General features: G+C 35.7%; 1 protein-coding gene across 9 annotated transcripts in view; it reads right to left on the reverse strand.

Moving 5' to 3' along the window:
• OXR1 (oxidation resistance 1) overlaps positions 1-19576 on the reverse strand; it is a 585179-nt gene that overhangs the window by 53552 nt on the left and 512051 nt on the right. For all 9 annotated transcript variants that reach the window (XM_044002996.1, XM_044002901.1, XM_044003208.1 and 6 more), the window contains one exon: positions 2124-2884. In XM_044002996.1, coding sequence (XP_043858931.1) covers positions 2124-2884 — 761 coding nt within the window. The remainder of the gene's footprint in view (positions 1-2123; positions 2885-19576) is intronic.

Below are 19576 nucleotides of genomic sequence, written 5' to 3' on the forward strand. Positions count from 1 at the left end.
ATATAAACACTAAGCAACACATTTCTGCTATAACTACTAATAGTTTCAAATCATAGGAATTTTTGTGAATGACTAAAGGGCTAGTGCAACCCTAACACAGACTGTTTACTGTTCCAGTTTGAAAAACTCAAAATAGGGGTGGCTAGGTGGCGCAGTGGATAAAGCACCAGCCCTGGATTCAGGAGTACCGGAGTTCAAATCCAGCCTGAGACCCTTGACACTTAGTAGCTGTGTGACCCTGGGCACGTCACTTAACCCCCATTGCCCCCCCCAAAAGAACAAAGAAAAACTCAAAACAACTCATCTTTGAAATGAGGTATTTAGACACAATAAATTTCTCTAAATTAAATCTACCCAATTCTACCCTACATTTTAGTATGATTTCTTATTAACAAATTTAAACCCATGATACAAATGCAAAAACATTGCATTTTAAGACATAATAATAAGCAAAATTCAATTCATTCAGCAAACACTTATTAAATTCCTACTACATAAAAGACACTGAAAAGCTTGGGATACAAAAACAAAAACAAAAGTATCGCTGACATCAAGCCTAAGGTTTACCTCCATCTTCAATAATAATGACAATATTAATAGCTAGCATTTATACAGCACTTTTAACATTTACAAAGTACCTTACTTGTATTATTTCATTTGATCCTCACAGCAACCCTGTAGGGCACGTGCAATTGTTAACCCCATTTTACCAATGAGGAAAGCAGTCTCAGAGAAGCTAAGTGACTTACCAAAAGCCACACAGCTAGTGTCTGAAGGAGTGTGTGAACTGAGATCTTCCAAATCCTAAGTCCAGGCTTAACTGCCTATAAACTCCCTTTATTCAAAAAATTTATTCCTTTTATTTCCCTCCACAACTCCTTCATCCCCTACCTCTTTTCCAGTTTGAGAGTCAAATTAACATTGCTATTGCTACTAGAAAGAGTGTGTCAATCTACTCCCTTATAGTTAACAAACCAAAATATTTCTCCCTGATCATGACTTCTCAATACAGATGTAGTACCTTATTAAAAAGCAATTGAGGACAAGGACTAGCATCACTTTTGTATTAGTATCAGCAATGCACCACATAGTAAGTACTTAACAGATACCTTTTACTCCCAAATTCACTCACATGAATATATTAGAATACATAAGAAAGGTGCTAACTATAAAGGGAATCCTCTAATTACATAGTGTGTTAGAAAAAAAATTAGTCCTAGGTTAGCTGTTTGCAACACTTAGGAAACATAGAAAAAACATCATAAATGGGAAAGAGGTTCCCACATTAGTCAAATAAACTAATGAAACCACCATAAGGCTGAAATATTGCATTGTGCAATTAAAAATACAATATTTACAATACTAATTAAATGAAACAGAAAAACAATAAACCTGAATAATAGTATTTGATTTATTTTGGATCTTAAATTTAAAAAGCAGATTTAATTGGAGACAAAGAAAGCAAAAGATAGAAACATAGAGATTCTAAGGAAATTTTGGATCACTCTAAGGAGCATCCAAAAGGGTTATAATAATTTGTTATATAACCTATCTAATTTTGCTTCAAAAATTCATTCTTTTCCTTGACATATGTGTGTTTGTGTGTGTATAAAAATTAATACAATTCTGGTGAAGGTTACTAACCATGATTAAAAGGTATGTGTATGTGTGTGTTTGCTCACAAAAAGGAGAAAACAGAGGAACAGAAATTGTCCTAAGTTGGCTAACACTTGGAACAATAAGGTAAAAAAATAAAGAGGGTGTGTGTGTGCCCACGTGTGTGTGTGCCCACGTGTGTGTGAAAAGATCATCTGATATGGAATTAAAATATGAATGTGGAAACACAGAGGGAAAAGAGAAAAAAACATAGCTGTACAGGATCTTCCTAAGGGAGAAGAAAGTTGAACAGTTCTCCATGCATGCTGCTGATAACATCATCAGCTTGTCTAGTCCCCACAATAGTGTGTGCAAGCATGTGTGCACACATGCACTGGGGGTGGGAAGGTTGAGAGGGGGAAAGGCAGTATGTCACCCGTCATTAATGTCCAAAAGGTCCCTGTGTGGAATTTATTAAATATCTGTGACATAAGCTAAATCAGTTTTAAGGGGACCATAACACTTACCTTCTATATGTCCGTCTGCAGGTGCTATTTTGTGCTTAATTTCTTTTTGTGACACCTGCTGAATGTTTTCCCTTTGCTGTTTAGTTTGTTGCATAGTGTGACTTTTCCAAAGTTTGCGTAGCTCTTCTACCTCTGTCTCAGAGTCCTGAGTTTGTTCCTTTCCTTGTTTCCCTTTGTTCACAGTTTCTGTGATTTCCCCCAAATGCCCGCTTTCTTTCTCATCTTCTGATCCTTGTACTGAATTCTGAGAAAGTGTAAAATCCTGGTTTGTGTTCATTTCGACCCCCATGTTATTTTCTTTGTGGCATTGTGTTTCTTGTAAAGACTGTTGAGAGATGTTTGTAACTGAATCTCCTTCTTTTAAGGCTACTTCTGGACTATCTAAATTTGTTTTATGACCTGAAGTCCCCACATCAGGGGCAGGCTGTTCAGTATTGCCTTTTAAGTTATCAGGAGTAACAGAAGAATCTGGAATGACTGTTAAACATCCTGCACCGGCTTGCACAGTTTGGACAGATTCTGATGATGCACCAGAAGATTTATCCTGACGTAGTTCATCTGAAGAAATGAGCTCCTCCCGTATTGGAGAAAGTTCTGATTCTGTGAACACATCTTCAGAGAGAGACTCCTCAGTGCTCCGAGGTGCGGTGCTGGCGCTGTCATTTCCTGTATCCCGAATCCTGGAATCTATGTCATCAGTATTACTTCTTGTCATTTTCTTAAAATGGCAGAGATCCCTTACTGATAATTGATCTACCTCTCTGTCAGCAGACAAAAATAAAAGTTACTATACTGAAAAATATTCTCTATCTTAGACAAACTTATGAATGAGTCAAAAACAATGAAAGGGTTTTACGATTATATAATACACATCTTGTCCTAATATTTCACTGTCAACAAATTACAAATACCAAAACTTTTATCGTTATCTTTTCCACCTAAGCCACAGGTATCAAAATGTTAAATAAAACCTTTTCTCCCTGTGTTCAGGAGAAATCATGTGTGCTCTAGGATACTTTCTGCAAAGGTACCCTCATATGCATATCTCTAAAATAAAAATAATAAAAACAACAACTATAATAAGTTTTATAACAAAACAACAACTACAATTAAGTTTTGAGTATTGGTATAACTCTCAGGCGGTGCTTTGTCACTTAATAACAACTAGAAAATTAATTAGAGCAAGAAATTTGGGCTTGCAAATAATGCTTCAAAACATAAGAGAATATTGAAACTTATTCAAATATAATATGAATCAATTAGAATGGCTCAAATATCTTAGAAATTCATTTTCTCTGCTTTACTCTTGGATATAAGCAATGGAAATGTTACTAAAATTCATTATAAATTGAAAAATATTTTTATTATGAGTTAATTATTTAAGAAATACTATAAACAGATGCATTTATAAAGCAAATAACCACAACTCCCAATTTGTCAATTTTGTATACTTGGATTTTCATAAGATACTTTGCCTAAAGTAAACATATTCTCAGACATAGTTGTAAGGGACCTCAGAAATTATCTAGTTCAACCCCATCTGACAGGAATCTCTTCTACAATATACTGAGATAACTTCTGCTGGAAGACTTCAAGTGATGGAGAATGTAGTACCTCCTGAAACAGCTCATTACACTTTTGGATATTTCATGTTTTAAGTAGAATTATGTATCAATCACTAGGAAAACTCTAGTACTGGTTATAAACTGTGGCTGTATACACTATTTAACCATTATACCAAGATTAAGAGAGCCTCGAATGTCCTGTATTAAGGGAAGTTTCAGTTCTCCTGATTTAGACATTTTTAAGAAAAGGAAAATCACCCACTAACTTAAATGAGCATATCCGAAACATTATAAGACATTATTAAGACCTATGCATCTGTAATTCCATACATAACCCCACCTCTGATTTAGCTTACGGTCTTTGAGAATTGCTATGACAAGAAAAAAAAAATTGTCAACCTGTGACCAATCTTGCAATGAGTCTCTCCAAAATCAGTAGTCCATCATGGATGGGTCCATGCCTGAAGCCTTTTGGCTCATTAGACCGTGCTACAGTTGTACTCTACTTTGAGAACCCATGGTTCCCTTACCTCTAAGACACAATGAGGCATTGGAAAACAACATTAGTGAAACGAAGACCTTAAAATTTATATGAAAAAAATCCCTCCTGGATTTAGGACGAATTTAAAATCCATTAACAAGTAAAACAGAATAAAACTACAGTCACAGAATATGCAATTTTGAAGAGACCTCAGATCAGTTGGTTGAATTCATACTGGATCAAGAAGCCTCCCTTATAATCTATCTGATAATCAGGTCCTTCAGGCTTTGCTTGAAAACCTCCAATGAGGAGGACCCATTACCTATGAATTAGCCCATTTCATTCTACATGTTTAGAAGGTTTTACTTACTTTGAGCCCAAATATCACTCTAGAAACTTCTACCTATCGCTTCTAGTGCTCCCTTCTGGACCAAGTAAAACAGGTCAAAACCCTCTTTCACAAGATAATACTTTAAAATCTTTAAGATGGCTATCCATACTGACCCTTCCACAGGCTAAACACCACCCCCGTTTCTTCAATTAATTTTCACATGGCCTAGTCTCTTGGCTTTTTCCTGTCTTGGCAGCCTTTTTCTGGACATTTTCAGCTTCTTGACTTCTTGTTCCCAGAACTAAACATAAGACTACTGACTGTGGTATATCCAGAGCAGAGTAGAAAAGAACCAATATTTTTTGCTGTGTGAGTCACAGGCATTGAACTCTTGACCTCTCAAAAAAGTCTGCGACTCCATTACCTTTCTTGACTATCCTATCACACCAATGACTGACTCAAAAAGAATTTATAGATCCCTAACCCTAACCCTAATTTCCATACCTCTTCTTATGTTTCTGAAGTCGATGCAAGACGTTGATTTACTTTTATTAAATTTCATTTTCATCATGCTCAGCCTAATGTTCTAGCCTGTCCACATCTTTTAAAATTCTGATTTTGTCATTCTGTAATCCCAAGTTTTGTGACATCTGCCAAGCTGATTATGCATGACAGGCCAAGATGAACCACAACAACCATCTATTTATAAAGCACCGTTCTACTTGTGAGATGTTCAACCTTGATATGCCCCTCTCCAACCATAACTTCCTTACTAAAATTTGGCCTTCACACACAGTTGAACTTCCACTCAATTACTCTACTGATCTGTTCATAAATATACAATTCTGTTTAAATGCCAGTGTCAATAACTAGAAGGCTGACTTCCAAACTTCCTTGACAGTTCAATCTATCTGTCTTGTTAATACGAAACCCTATATTTTCCTACTTTCTCTATTCCTGACCTGGGTTATATAACAAGTCAAATCAAGTCAATGAGCATTTATGAGGTGCCTATTTTATGCCAAGTACTGTGCTAAGTGCTGGTGACATAAAGAAAGGAGAAAAAAACAACAACATTCCCTACTTACTCTCAAGGAGCTTACAGTCTAATGTAGAAGGTCAATGCTAAAGAAAGAAGGCGGGGTCATACAGACTTGATCTACCACAAATTCTCCTTCTCCAACTTCAGTGGGGCTTTGCCAATGTTCAGCAATCCATTTACCTCCTGCTGACTTACTAGTGCATTTTGCAACCTCAGTTCATCTGCAAAATAAGGGAACCACTTGTCCTATCAACCTCACAGAGCTGTTGTAAAGATCAAAGTGATTTCTGTGAAAGTATTTTCTAATATCTGAGGTGATGATTTTTTCCTATTCCCCCACCCCATGGTTCCCAGTCCCACATACCCATTTAATAGATGATTTGCTTCCTACTTCACTGAGAAATTTAAGGCCAACTAATGACAGTGTCAAATAAAGAGATTCTTATCTCACAGAAAAAGGACATGTTTCTCTAAAACTAGCTCCTTCACTTGTGCTCCAAATCTCACTACTTCTTGACTGCCTGTTATTACATTTAGAATCACATGTTTTAATCTGGAAAGGGTATTTAGTCCAATCCCCTCACAGATGAGGGAACTGATATATAGAAAACTTAGAGAAACTACCCAGGGTCATACAAGTAATGCATGGAACCAGACTGTGTATATACCCAGTCTCTCCATGCCAGATCCAGTCTTTTTTTTCTGCTACACCAAATTGCCTCTAACCTCCCTTTCCAGAATAAATCAGTCTTTCATTCCCCCAAACTGGCTCCCTTTCTACCTTATACACATGCCTCCTCATGTTTCGAATAAACTTTTACTGAATCCTACTTGGAAACGCTTAGCGATTATTCCAAGCCTTCTTTCCACTGCCAAATTTCTTCTCTGAGTGACTGACATCGCTGTCTTGCTCAAACAAACATAGGCACTGAGCACCACCTATGTGTCAGTCCCTTTTGTGTGGCAGTAGTCATACAAAGACAACAATCAAAGAGGACTTTCTATCCAAGAAACTCATACTGTCTTTTACAATTTACACTGTAGGGGGGAAAAAAAGTTTTCCTGAAATAATACGATTAAAAGTCCCCAGTACCGTGTAGGATCTGGTTTATTTTCCCCCTCAGGCCTTAATCCACAGCAACTAAGTCTATTGACAAGCACCACAAGATGCAAGAAACTCTCTCTTGTAATCCACAATTTAACAATATCTCTTTATACAAACTTGGTTTCCTCTGATGGCCAAGCTTCTTCCTCCTGTCTCCTTACTGAGGTCCTAGACTTTCCAGATCATTCAAGGTCTTGCAGTTTCACCTCATCTCAAGAACCTCACCTTACTATTCCAATAACCATTAACCTTTCCATTCTCTGAACTCCTACAATTTTCACCCTTACCAAGTAATTTAGTATTTAATTACATGTCGTTCTATATTTTTTCTAAGCTCATGTGTATTAATTGTGCCCTTCCAACTACATTGAAAGTTCCATAAGAGTAGGAATCCTATGTATTTTCGCTATAGTACCTGGGACAATGGTAGGATTTCAAATACTGGTTGGTTAACTACAGAGTTAAAATATGTGTTTGAGAAAAAAGAGGAAGCCAACAAGGATTATTGCTTTCTGTGATACTTGTTAGTATGCCTTAATTCTCCCCAAGTTATTTTTATTTTTATAGGTATACATTTATGTGTGTATACAACACACATACATGTATGCATACATACTAAAGGGTTTCTCTTTTAGGGAAAGTATGTGAATTCCTAAAAAAATTAGGGTAGACACTTCTAGGTTACATGACCAGCAAGATGGAGTACTAAACATTTTCTCTATCTTCATGACTTTTCAAAGTTAAGAATTATGTCTAAGAAATAAATTCATCAAGAATTATGTGTAAGGGGGGGCAGCTAGGTGGCACAGTGGATAGAGCACCAGCCCTGGATTCAGGAGGACCTGAGTTCAAATCCAGCCTCAGACACTTGACACTTACTAGCTGTATGACCCTGGGCAAGTCACTTAACCCTCATAGCCCCATCAAAAACAAAACAAAAAAAAGAATTATGTGTAAGAGCCAAAGACATTAATAACCCAAATAAAGTAATAAAAGCTGAGGACAATTCCCAAATCCTAACATGCTCACTCAGCAAAACCCTACCTTACCACTCAGGGCAGCTAGGTGGCACAGTAGATAGAGCATCAGCCCTGAAGTCAGGAAGACCTGAGTTCAAATCTCACCTCAGACACTTACTAGCTATGTGGCCCTGGGCAAGTCACTTATCCCCAAATGCCTTAAAAAAACATCCAGGGGGCAGCTAGGTGGCGCAGTGGATAGAGCACCGGCCCTGGAGTCAGGAGTACCTTAGTTCAAATCCGGCCTCAGACACTTAACGCTTACTAGCTGTGTGACCCTGGACAAGTCACTTAACCCCAATTGCCTCACTAAAAACCAAAAACAAAAACAAAAACATCCAGGGCCATCTCCAGTCATCCTAATATATATCTTTCCACTGGACCCAGATGGCTCTAGAGGAGAGACTGAGGTTGGTGACCTTTACAGCCCTCCCTCACTTAAATCCACTTCACTACAAGTCATGACATCACCCTAAATGTCATGGTCCTCTTTGAGAACAAAGGACAAACAACAACAACAACCCCATGCTCTCATGAGACTCTAGAAGAAGATCCACTGGCTTAAGCTCAGAGATCCACTGAACTGAATCCCTTGCAGCTGAGAAGGTCTCTGCTAGAAAACTGAGAAAGAATTTTTGAAACAAATATCTCTGATAAAGGTCTCATTTCTCAAATATATAGAGAACTGAGTCACATTTATAAAACTACAAACCATTCCCCAATTGATAAATGGTCAAAGGATATGAACAGGCAGTTTTCAGATAAAGAAATCAAAGCTATCTATAATCATATGAAAAAATGCTCTAGATCACTACTGATCAAAGAAATACAAATTAAAACAACTCTGAGGTATCACCTCACACCTATCAGAGTGGCAAATAGAACAAAAAAGGAAAATATTGGATGTTGGAGGGAATATGGGGAAGCTGGGACGCTAATCCACTGTTGGTTGAGTTGTGAAAAGATCCAACCATCCTGGAGAGCAATTTGGATCTATGCCCAAAGGGCTATAGAACTATGCATACCCTTGGATCCAGCAATACCACTGCTAAAGAGAAAAAGACCTATTTGTACAAAAATATTTATAGCAGCTCTTTTTGTAGTGGCTAAGAATTGGAATCAAAGGAATGCCCATTAACTGGGGAATAGCTAAACAAGCTGCAATATATGATAGTGATGGAATATTATTGTGTTATAAGAAATGAGAAGCAGGATGATTTCAGAAAGGCCCAGAAAGACTTATATGAACTGATGTATAGTGAAGAGAGCAGAACCAAGAGAACACTGTGCACAAAGACAGCAACAAGGTTTGATAAAGAACTGTGAAAGACTTAACTATTCTCAACAATATAGTGATACAAGACAATCCCAAAGGACTATTGATGGAACATACTATCCCCCTCCAAAGAAAGAACTGATATTGCTGGAACACAGACTGAAGCATGCTATTTTTCACTTTCTTTAATTTATGCAAGCAAAATACATCAATCTCCAAGACAGAATGCATAGAGACAATTTAAGGATTTTAGAAGAACACAACAAATCAAAAGACCTGAACACTAGAACGCAAGAAATAATACAAGAAAACTGTCTAGAATTTCCAAATACAGAAAAAGTGTCAATCAAAAGAACTTACATATTGCCTCAAGGAAATGTGAGAAAATTATTAATAATAGGGGTTTTGGTACTCCCAGGGAGTCAGGAAGTTACCTCACTCAAAACCACACCTACTTGAAAGCCTTGTTCCCTCCAGAGGATCTGTTCTCTGGGCTCTGACCTCAGCACGACTGTGCCTAACCACTCTCAAAACCAGTGAACAAATAGATTTGAGTGATGTTAGCCAATGAGCTTTGAACAATGTGCACGGGAGGACTTTGCTCCTGCCCTCAGCAAGCTTGCAGACACTCGCTCTCTTTGGTCCAGAAAACTTGGTAAGAGCAGATGCAGCCCTCTAGGGTGCCCCATTTTCTCTCTTCTCTCTCTTCTATTTCCTAGCTAGGCTTTCCTAACTTTCAGTCATGTGTGCTCTCTTTACTAATATCTAATATACTTTAATAAATGCTTAATGCCCCCAAACTGGCGCAGTAGCCTCTAATTTCTAAGTAACAAATATATGATAAACCCCAGCTAATTTTCCCTACACTTGGGACAGAAATAGGGCGACCACATTTAATTTTACTTGCCACAGGAAGAAGAAAAAAAAAATCTGCATTGAAAACTTCCAGGCACATGATGGCTAAAGCTCAACAACCAATGACAAATAACAAATTTTACAGGGAATAAAGACAAAAGCCTTCAAATATAAAGGAAAGAAAATTCAGCTAACACAAGATTTATTTTATATTCACCAAAAAACACAGGGAGGAATGAAACAATGTATTCTAAAGAACAAAGGCATTCACCAAGGTGACATACTCTACAACCATGAACCTAATCATCAATGAAAAGATGGAGATATGTGAAATATTCCTACAAAATAAAAGCAAACCAAATGAACCAATTATTTGCTTTGCAAATACCTCAAACAATAGAAAGAAACATAAGAAAAGTAAGTACAACAATAAAGAAGGGACAGCTAGGTGGCACAGTGGATAGAGCACTGGCCCTGGATTCAGGAGGACCTGAGTTCAAATCCGGCCTCAGACACTTTACACACTTACTAGCTGTGTGACCCTGGGCAAGTCACTTAACCCCAATTGCCTCACCAAAAAAAACCAAACAAACAACAACAACAAAAGAAAAAACAATAAAGGAAAGCACAAGCAATGAAATAAGATTATCCCAGGAGGAAAAAAAAAGGTCAAATGAACAAGCATTATGAAGCATATATATGCCAGACACTGTGTTAAACCTCACAAGACCTCTCTGATAGATGTGGGACTAAATTACATAAGAAGAGGGTCCATAAAAGGGAACAGGGAAGAAGATAAGAGGAATTTATGAGGTAGTATAATCAAGACAGTGGTAAATAATGAAGGGAATATAGTTATCTGTGGTCTCTCAGGAAGAAGGCCTAGAGGAAAATGGTGGTGGCAGCAAAGGAAAGGCTTAAAAAGGCAGGAAAGGGTTTATTCCCTCAGAAAAAGGAGGGAAGAAGATAAAATCTGTAACATAAAAACTGTTTTAAAAAGACAAAACTCAAAATAGGTGCCTTAGAAACTTTCATTCCATGAGAAAGACAAAACATAAAAAATAAATGAAGGAATAAACAGGTACAAGGATAGGTAGAAAGGGGGTAGGGGAAATTAATGAAGAGTTCAAGGGTAAGAAATTCTTTTCAAAAAGAGGTGGCAGAAGATGAAAAAGAAAAACATATAAGGAACAATCAGGTGAAAGGGAGGTAAGAAAAGGGCATTTCACTTGACTATTTAACTTTGAAAAATCGGAGAATTAGATAGAGGAAAGAGAAAGGGATTAATAAATTATGCTAAACTCTAAAACTAGAGAAAGGAGGGAACAACAGGAGGAGGGGGAAAAAGCCTGGATGAATTAGGGTTGTCTTAAAGTAAATTAAGTAAAAATAAATGAAGATACAAAGTATAAAGGAGGATAATAGTACATAGTGTGTTGGGTCTAGAGTCAGGAAGAACAGAGTTCAAATGTGATCTCAGATACTAGCTGTGCGATCCTCAGAAAGTTATTTAATCTGTTTGCCTCATTTTCCTCATTTATAAAATGAAAATAACAGCATCTACCTCATAGGGTTGTTGTGAGGATCAAATGAGGTATCTGTAAAGCTCTTAGCAAAGTTCCTATAACGTAGTATAGAAATGCTTATTCCCTCCCTCTCCTGTCTCTACAGAAAGAGAAATAACAAAAAATAATTTCAGAAGAAAGACTATTAGAGACAAAAGAAGGAATATATCAATCTAACTTTCATAACTTTAATGTGAGTAGATTAAACTATCTCATAAAATGAAAATGAGTGACAGATATAAATAGGAAAATAAAAATTCATTATCTGTCGCTTAAAAGAAACACACGGGGGCAGCTAGGTGGTGTAGTGGATATAGCACAGGCCCCTGAATTCAGGAGGAAGGACCTGAGTTCAAATTTGGCATCAGACACTTGAAACTTACTAGCTGTGTGACCCCAGGCAAGTCACTTAAGCATCATTGCCCCGCCAAAAAAAAAAGAAAAAAAGAAACACACCTAAAATGCTAAGACATACATAGAATAAAAATAAGGGGCTCAAAAAAAACTGCATCAGGTGAATCCCAAAAGAAGTTGCACTCATAATATCAGATTATGAAAAACAAACATTCACAAAACACAAAGAAATTATATTATGCTAAAAGGAACTATGGGCAATAAGCCAATATCAATAGTAAACATCTATGTTCCAAATACCTGAGCATATAAATCCATAAAGGAAAAATTAGCTGACTTTTAAGATATAAACAGTATTACAATATGGACAGAAAACTTTTTAATGTTCCTCTCAGTTTTCAACAAATCTAACAGAAAGATAAATACAAATACAGAATTTAACTAACTACTGAAGCTAGAATTAAAAGGCTTACGGCATCTTCCTAATGGGACTGTTAACAGAATATATGCATTTTTTTTAGCCCCAAATGGCACTTTTTACAAAAGCTGACCATGTTTTAGGGCACAAAGATATTAGAAATAAGTGTAGGGGGCAGCTAGGTACGCAGTGGATAAAGCACTGGCCCTGGATTCAGGACCACCTAAATTCAATCCAGCCTCAGACACTTGACACTAGCTGTGTGACCTTGGGCAAGTCACTTAACCCCCATTGCCTTATCAAAAAAAAAAGGACAGAAATAAGTGTAAAAAGGCAGAAACAGCAAACACATCCTTTATAATCCATAATAGAAAAAAAATTATTAACTTCAGGGATCACCAAAAAAAGACACTGAATCAAAAGGACACAATAATGAAATCCTATATAATGTGTAGGTAGGTCAAAGAACAAATCATAGAAACAATTAATAATTATGTGAAACAAAATTATAATGATGAAACAACATACCAACATTTCTGGGATGCAGCTAAAGCAGTCCTCAGGGGAAAAATTATATCCCTAAAAACATACATTAACAAAATAAAAAATGAAGATTAATGAATGAAATATGCATTTTTTAAATTAGAAAGCCAATCAATAAACCAAAAATAAGCACAAAAGGAGACATAGAAAATTAGGGAAACAAAGTGGAAAACAAAGACTAGAAATACTAAAAGTAAAAGCTGATTCTTCCAGAAGACAAACAAAATTGATAAACCTTTAGCAAATCTGAATTAAAAATAGGGCAGAAAACCAAATCAAAAGAATTGCAAATGAACAAGGTGAAATCACAATAAAACCAAAAGAAACAAAAGGAATTATAAGAACCTCCTATTCAGTTACATGCTAACAAAACTGAGAACACAAAAGAAATACAATACCTTCAAAATATAAAATATTCAATCCAACCGGAAGACCAAATAGAGATCTTAAATGATCCAATCTCAGAAAAGAAAAGAGAACTCTCTGTGAAGGAAATACCCATATCCTTCCCCTGAATCATCCCCCCCCCAAAAAAAACCCCAAACAACTCCCGGTCCTGATATATTTCACAGAAGAATCCTACTGAACCTTTAAAGAACAATTAATACACAAAATCTCATAACTGAAGAAAAAAACAACCCAACACTCTATACTAGACTCCTTTGAGATATAGTCCTAATACCTAAACCAGAGATGGATAAGGTAAAAGTATGAACCAATATCTTAATGACATCAATTCAAAAATTTTAAATAAAATCCTATCAAACAGACTATATCAAAGTATTCAAGAAATAATTCATCACAAACAAGTTGGATTCATACTAGTGATGTGGGGATGATACAATCAATATAATTAATCAATAAAATACAAAACAAAGGTATCTCAAACCAAGATATTCCAAACCAAATCATTATCTCAATGATATCTCAAAGATGCAGAAAAGGCCTTTGACAGAAAGCAACACTCATTTACACCAATCTAAAAAATATAGGCAAAATATCATTAAAAGTTATCAGTCTAAGACCAAAAGCAGCATCATTTGTAATAGGCGTATATTAAAAGTTTTCCCAATAAATAGGCATAAAGCAAGTATGCACACTCACCTCATAATTATTTGATATAGTTCTGGAAATGCTAACCATAACAAAAAGTCAAGAAAAAAGAAGTTAAAGGTGTAAAGATAGGAACGGGGTAGATAAAGCAATTCCTGTTTGCAGATGACAGGATGGTTTACTTAAAAAAATCCTAGGGAATCAGCAAAGACAAAAATTGAGACAATCAACAGCCTCAGCACAATTCCACACTATGGAATGGGCCTACAAAAATTAAAAGCATTTCTACAACAAAATCCAAGGGAAATCTCACTGAAAGTATTGCAAAGTGTATAAAACAAATGGGATTCAATCAATAGACTAAAATATAGCATGCTCCTTAAATATCTTTAAATAGTTGAAAGAATAGCCAGTGTTCATGGCTAGCCTGTGCTAATATAATAAAAATGACAATACTACCAAATTAATTTCATTTTAATATTATACGAATGAAATTATCAAAGATTCTTTACATTAACTTAATAAAATAACAAAATCTATTTAGCAAACCAAAATATCTATACTAGTTGGGTAAATAAAGGTAGAGATGAGGAGAAATATCACTTGTGGATATCAAACAATGTTATAAAGCAACAACAATCAAAACAACGTAATTCAATAATTGATTGAACTTAAATTACTTAGGAAAGAATTTATTTGATAAAAAGCTAGAAAAATGAGGTAGTTGGACAGAGGAAATTAAGATTAGACCAAGACCTTTGACCATACTCCACAATACATTCTCAATGTATGTATGACCTTAATATTAAGGTTCATACCATCAACTAATTAGTAGAGGAGATAATATACCTTTCACAGCTATGGATAGGAGATGTATTCTGAGGCAAACAAGGAACAGAGGCAATTACAAGAGCCAAAACAGAAAACTTATGATATAAAACTAAAAAGCTTCTACACAAACAAAAGAAACGCATGTAGGATAAGTGGTTGAATGGAAAAAATTATTATCAGAGAATTTTGATAAGGCCTTGGTATATAAGCTATATAGGCAATTAATAGAAATATATAAGACTGAAAGCCATTCCCTAATAGACAAGTGGTCAAAGGATGTGAACAAATAGTTCTCAAAAGAACTCTAAACTATTAACAACCATATGAAAGAATGCTTCAAATCACTAATAAGAGAAATGCAAATCAAAATAAAATAACCCTGAGGTTTCACCTCATATCTTGCAAACTCGTCAAGATGATAAAAGACAAGGCTAGTCATTTTTGGAGGAGTTTGGGGAAGACATGTACTAGTGTATTGTTGGTGGAACAGTACAAACATTTTGAAAAGCAATTTGGAATTATGCAAATAAAGTTGTTGAAATGTCCATACCCTTTGACCCAGAAATTCCACTACTAGACTTCTATCACAATCAGGTCACTGATAAAAAATAAAGTCCCCAAACTACACTAAACTATTCATAGCAGCACTTCTTGCGTTAGCAAAGAACTGGAAACAAAGTAGATGTCTATAAACTAGGGAATGGATAAACAAACTGTTAACATGAATACAACAGGATATAACTGTTGTAGGAAATGAGGATTATGACAGACAAGTATAGAAATAGATTTACAAGACTTGATGCATACTGAAGCAGAGACAAAAAAACCCACAATGATTATGACAATCTAAGTGAAAAGAATAATCACATAACGATCAAAAGTGAATGTTGCAAAATTACAAACAAGAAGTCTGGCCCAAAACAAAAAAAATTGAGAAAATACCCCCAAACCCCACTCCTTTGTAGAAATGTACCATGGGCATGGTACACTTTCAGACTATTTTGATGTTCTAATTGGTTTTGCTGGTTCTTTTTTTGTTTCTTTTCCTCTTTTTCTTTGGTTTAAAAAAATCTGTAATCTAGTCCACCTCTCTGGAAGGGGTAGATGAAGGGACACAGCAAAAATTTTCATGATGTAAAAAGCAAAATAAATATATCAATAAAATTTTATTTAAAAAATAAAAGTGGGGCAGCTAGGTGGCACAGTGGATAAAGCACCAGCCCTGGTTTCAGGAGTACCTGAGTTCAAATCCGGCCTCAGACACTTAACACCTACTAGCTGTGTGATCCTGGGCTTAACCCCCATTGCCCCGCAAAAAAATAAAAAATAAAAATAAAATTAAGGCAGAATTGGTAAGTAACTATGCAATATCTAAGTAACCAATAGAAACATAAACTTTATAAAAAGTTGATAAAAAACTCTGAATTTTCACAAAACACTTTAATTGCCTAGAGTACTCACCATTCTGACTCAGAAGTCCCAATCTTGGAAAAGGGTATATGCAAAAATGGAAATCCTTTTTTTAAAATTAAAGAATAAGTGGAATTTTCTTGCATTTTGATTTTGGTTTTGGTTTGTTGTGTTGGGGGAAAGGAGGGAGGTGAGCAAGTGCCCAAACTGCAACTTTAAACCAAGAGGATGATTTGTAGTTTGTTTATTCTCTATCTTATACATTTGATATAAATATGTTATATATGTAAACAAGTAGATGTATATCTATGTATGAATGCATATATGTATACTGTCCATGAGAAGAGAATAGTGCCTCTGTTGTTTTATTTTGGGTTGTTTTCTTTTTCCTTTTTATGTTTCTGAAAAAAATATTTCATAGGTATTATAGGAACAGAATTTAATTTCAGGTTGATCACTATTGAACAAAGGAAAGACCACTGTATTTGGATTAAGAAGTTCCAGAAAGGGCATTCCCAAAAAAGAGGGCATACGTTATATATACAGTTAAGGGACTTATGGAAAGATGGCTGAATAATAGGTTATATCTGAGCTCATCTCTCATCTCAAAACATCAAGAAATTTGCCAAATATGTTAAAACTGTAACACCAAAGTGGGGATAGGAAATAACTGATGACAGAAAAGGTAATGCCGAGAAGCTGGCAACAATTTTTCTAAAAAAAATAAATAAATTATCATGAAAATTATTTTCTAAGTTAAGTTTGCAGGTTCAAAGATTTAGAAATAGTGCATCAACAACATTCTCATAAACCCCAAAAGTAACAGAATAGCTTAAGAACCACCAAAACTGATCAGAAAATCAATTTAAAGAATTGAAAGACACAAGGATGGAAATTAAAGCTCTCAAAAAAAAATTTTTTTTAATGAAATAAGAACTTTTTTTTTTCTAAAATGATCTTACCAAAACATATTTCTTGCAAAAACAAAAAAGAAGATTTGTAATTCAAAAGTTCAAAGGAAAAATAAAAACTATCTCAGAAATGAGAGATTGGAAGCGCCCATGATATAGCTCTACAAGCCAAAGCAAGTGATCCTGAAAATGCACCATGCAGAGATAATCTACAAGATCCTTTGTGTCTTTCAGAACAAAGTAAAATGAAAAACCTAAATAACTTAAGGAAATCATACATAAATACCACCCAGAAAAAAAAAGAGGACAAAGTAAAGACCACAGAATCAATACAACATGATACAGACAGAACAAAATCTTAAATCTATAATGGTCAAACTTTAAATTTTCAATGTTAAACCACGGATATTATAGGTGACCATTAAAGAACCCTTTAAATACTAAGGAAAAACATTTGGAAAGGTCCTAGATAATTCAATTACATAAAATACAGGGAAAACTGATAAATGATATTCCCTAAAACAACGGAGATGAGGCTGTACTCCTATTTATACAAAGCTGAACTTGGTTAACAATGGAAAAACAATGAACTTGCACCAAAAAGAGAAACATAAGTTACTGTTTCAAAATAAATTGGGACAACAAAACCACAGAAACTGAATGCTATTAAAATTATAATGATCAAGTCTGGTCCTCCAAAAGTTATATAAAACATCTACTTGTCTGTAAATGAGTGGGTCATGTGTGTATAACACTGCCTGTCAAGTCTTCTTTTTCTATGTTGGTTAGTTCTGTTGAACTTTCTTTTTCTTTCTCTTTATAATTTTTAATATGAAGAATAGTTCTCTGGAAAGGGGTAGGAAGAGAGATTGAATGTGAAATGTATGGGATTTCAAACAAAAGAACACTTAAAATGTATTTTTAAAAAGAAAGGAAGTGAAAATGGCATTTGCCAAACAAAGCCAATCAATCAAACAATAAACATTTAGATTCCTATCATGCTAGGTACTATGCTAAACACTAGGGATATAAAAAGAGAAAAAAAAATACAAGTGACATTCCCTGCCCTCAAGAAAAATATAATAGATAAAACATGTAAACAAATATACACAAACAAACTCTATAAAGGACAAATAGGAAATAATTAACAGAAAGGGACTAGATTAAGATTAAAGGGATATGATTAAAGATGGGCCTTAAAGGAAGTCAGCTGATGGAAATGAGCAAGAAGAGTATTAAAGGCATAGAGGATAGCCAGAGAAAATACCTAGAAGAGAGAAATAGTGTCTTGTTCTTGGAACACCCAGGAAGCTGATGGGAGTAAAGTGTAAGAAGACTGGAAAGGTAGGAAATATTTGAACACAGAGGTGAAAGGGAGACACTGAAGTTTATTGGGGGGGGGCGGGGAGTGACATGTTTGGGCTTGCACTTTAGAAAAATCACTTTGGAGGCTAAATGGTGGGAAGAATTATAGTAGAGTGAGCCCAAGTTGGCTCACCCACCAACAAGCTATTGCAATAATACAGGAATGAGGGGGCAGCTAGGTGGCACAGTGGATAAAGCACTGGCCCTGGATTCAGTAGGACCTGAGTTCAAATCTGGTCTCAGACACTTGACACTTACTAGCTGTGTGACCCTGGGCAAGTCACTTAACTCTCATTACCCCATGCAAAATAATAATAATAATACAGGAGTGGGGTAGATGAGAGCCTACGGCAGAGTGATGGCACTGTTAGAGATGAGAAAGGAACAGAGATGTTGCCAAGGTGAAATGATTAGGTCTTGGCAATAGACTGAACATGGGGCAGGGGAGAGGTGAAAGATAGTGAAGAGTTGGAGATAACTCCTCAGGTGCAAGCCCAAAGGAGTAGGAGGGTGGTGTTGCCCTCTAGAGTAATAGAGAAGGTGGGGAAAGGGAGGGTTTACAGGAACAATGGTAAGCTCTGTTTGGATATATTTGATTTAAGATGTCTATTGGAAATACAGGTCAAGATGTCTGAAAGGCAAATAGAGATATAAAATTGTAGTTCAGCGGAGAGGTTGAGGCAAAATAGACTGATTTGGGAATCATCAGCATAGAGATAGTAATTAAATCCATAGGAGCTGATGAGATTACCAAGTGAAGTAGTACAGAACCAGAAGAGAACCCTGAGGGTCATATGGGGTTAGAGGGCATGATCTGGAAGAGGATCTAATAAAGGAAATTTAGGAGTGGTCAGATAGGTGGGATAACTAGGAGAGAATGGTACCTTGAAAACCTAGAAAATAGAGAGTATCAAGGAGGAGGAGGTGATCAACAGTATCAAAGGCTGCAGAGTTCAAGGAGAATGAGGATTGAGAAAAGGCCAATGGATTGGCAAGTAAGAGCATTGGTAACTTTTGAAAAAAGTTTCAGCAGAATAAAAAGGTCATAAGTCAAATTGTAAAGGGTTAAGAAGAGAATTAGCGAAGAAACAGAACTGCCTATTGTAGATGGCCTTTTTGAGTTTAGCTACAAAGGGCAAAAGAGCTATAGTTTGATAGTTGCCGGAAAAAAAAAATTAAAAATAAAAAGATAGTTGCTGGAAATGGAAGGATCAAGTTAGGGTTTTTGTTTTTTGAGTTTTTGTTAGAATGGGGGAAACATGGGCTTGTTTATAGGAAGTAGAACATGATCCAGTAAGACAGGGAGATTTTTTTTTTTTTAAAGGAACA

Source organism: Dromiciops gliroides, chromosome 1 (genome assembly GCF_019393635.1).
Source record: "Dromiciops gliroides isolate mDroGli1 chromosome 1, mDroGli1.pri, whole genome shotgun sequence".
NCBI lineage: Eukaryota > Metazoa > Chordata > Mammalia > Microbiotheria > Microbiotheriidae > Dromiciops > Dromiciops gliroides.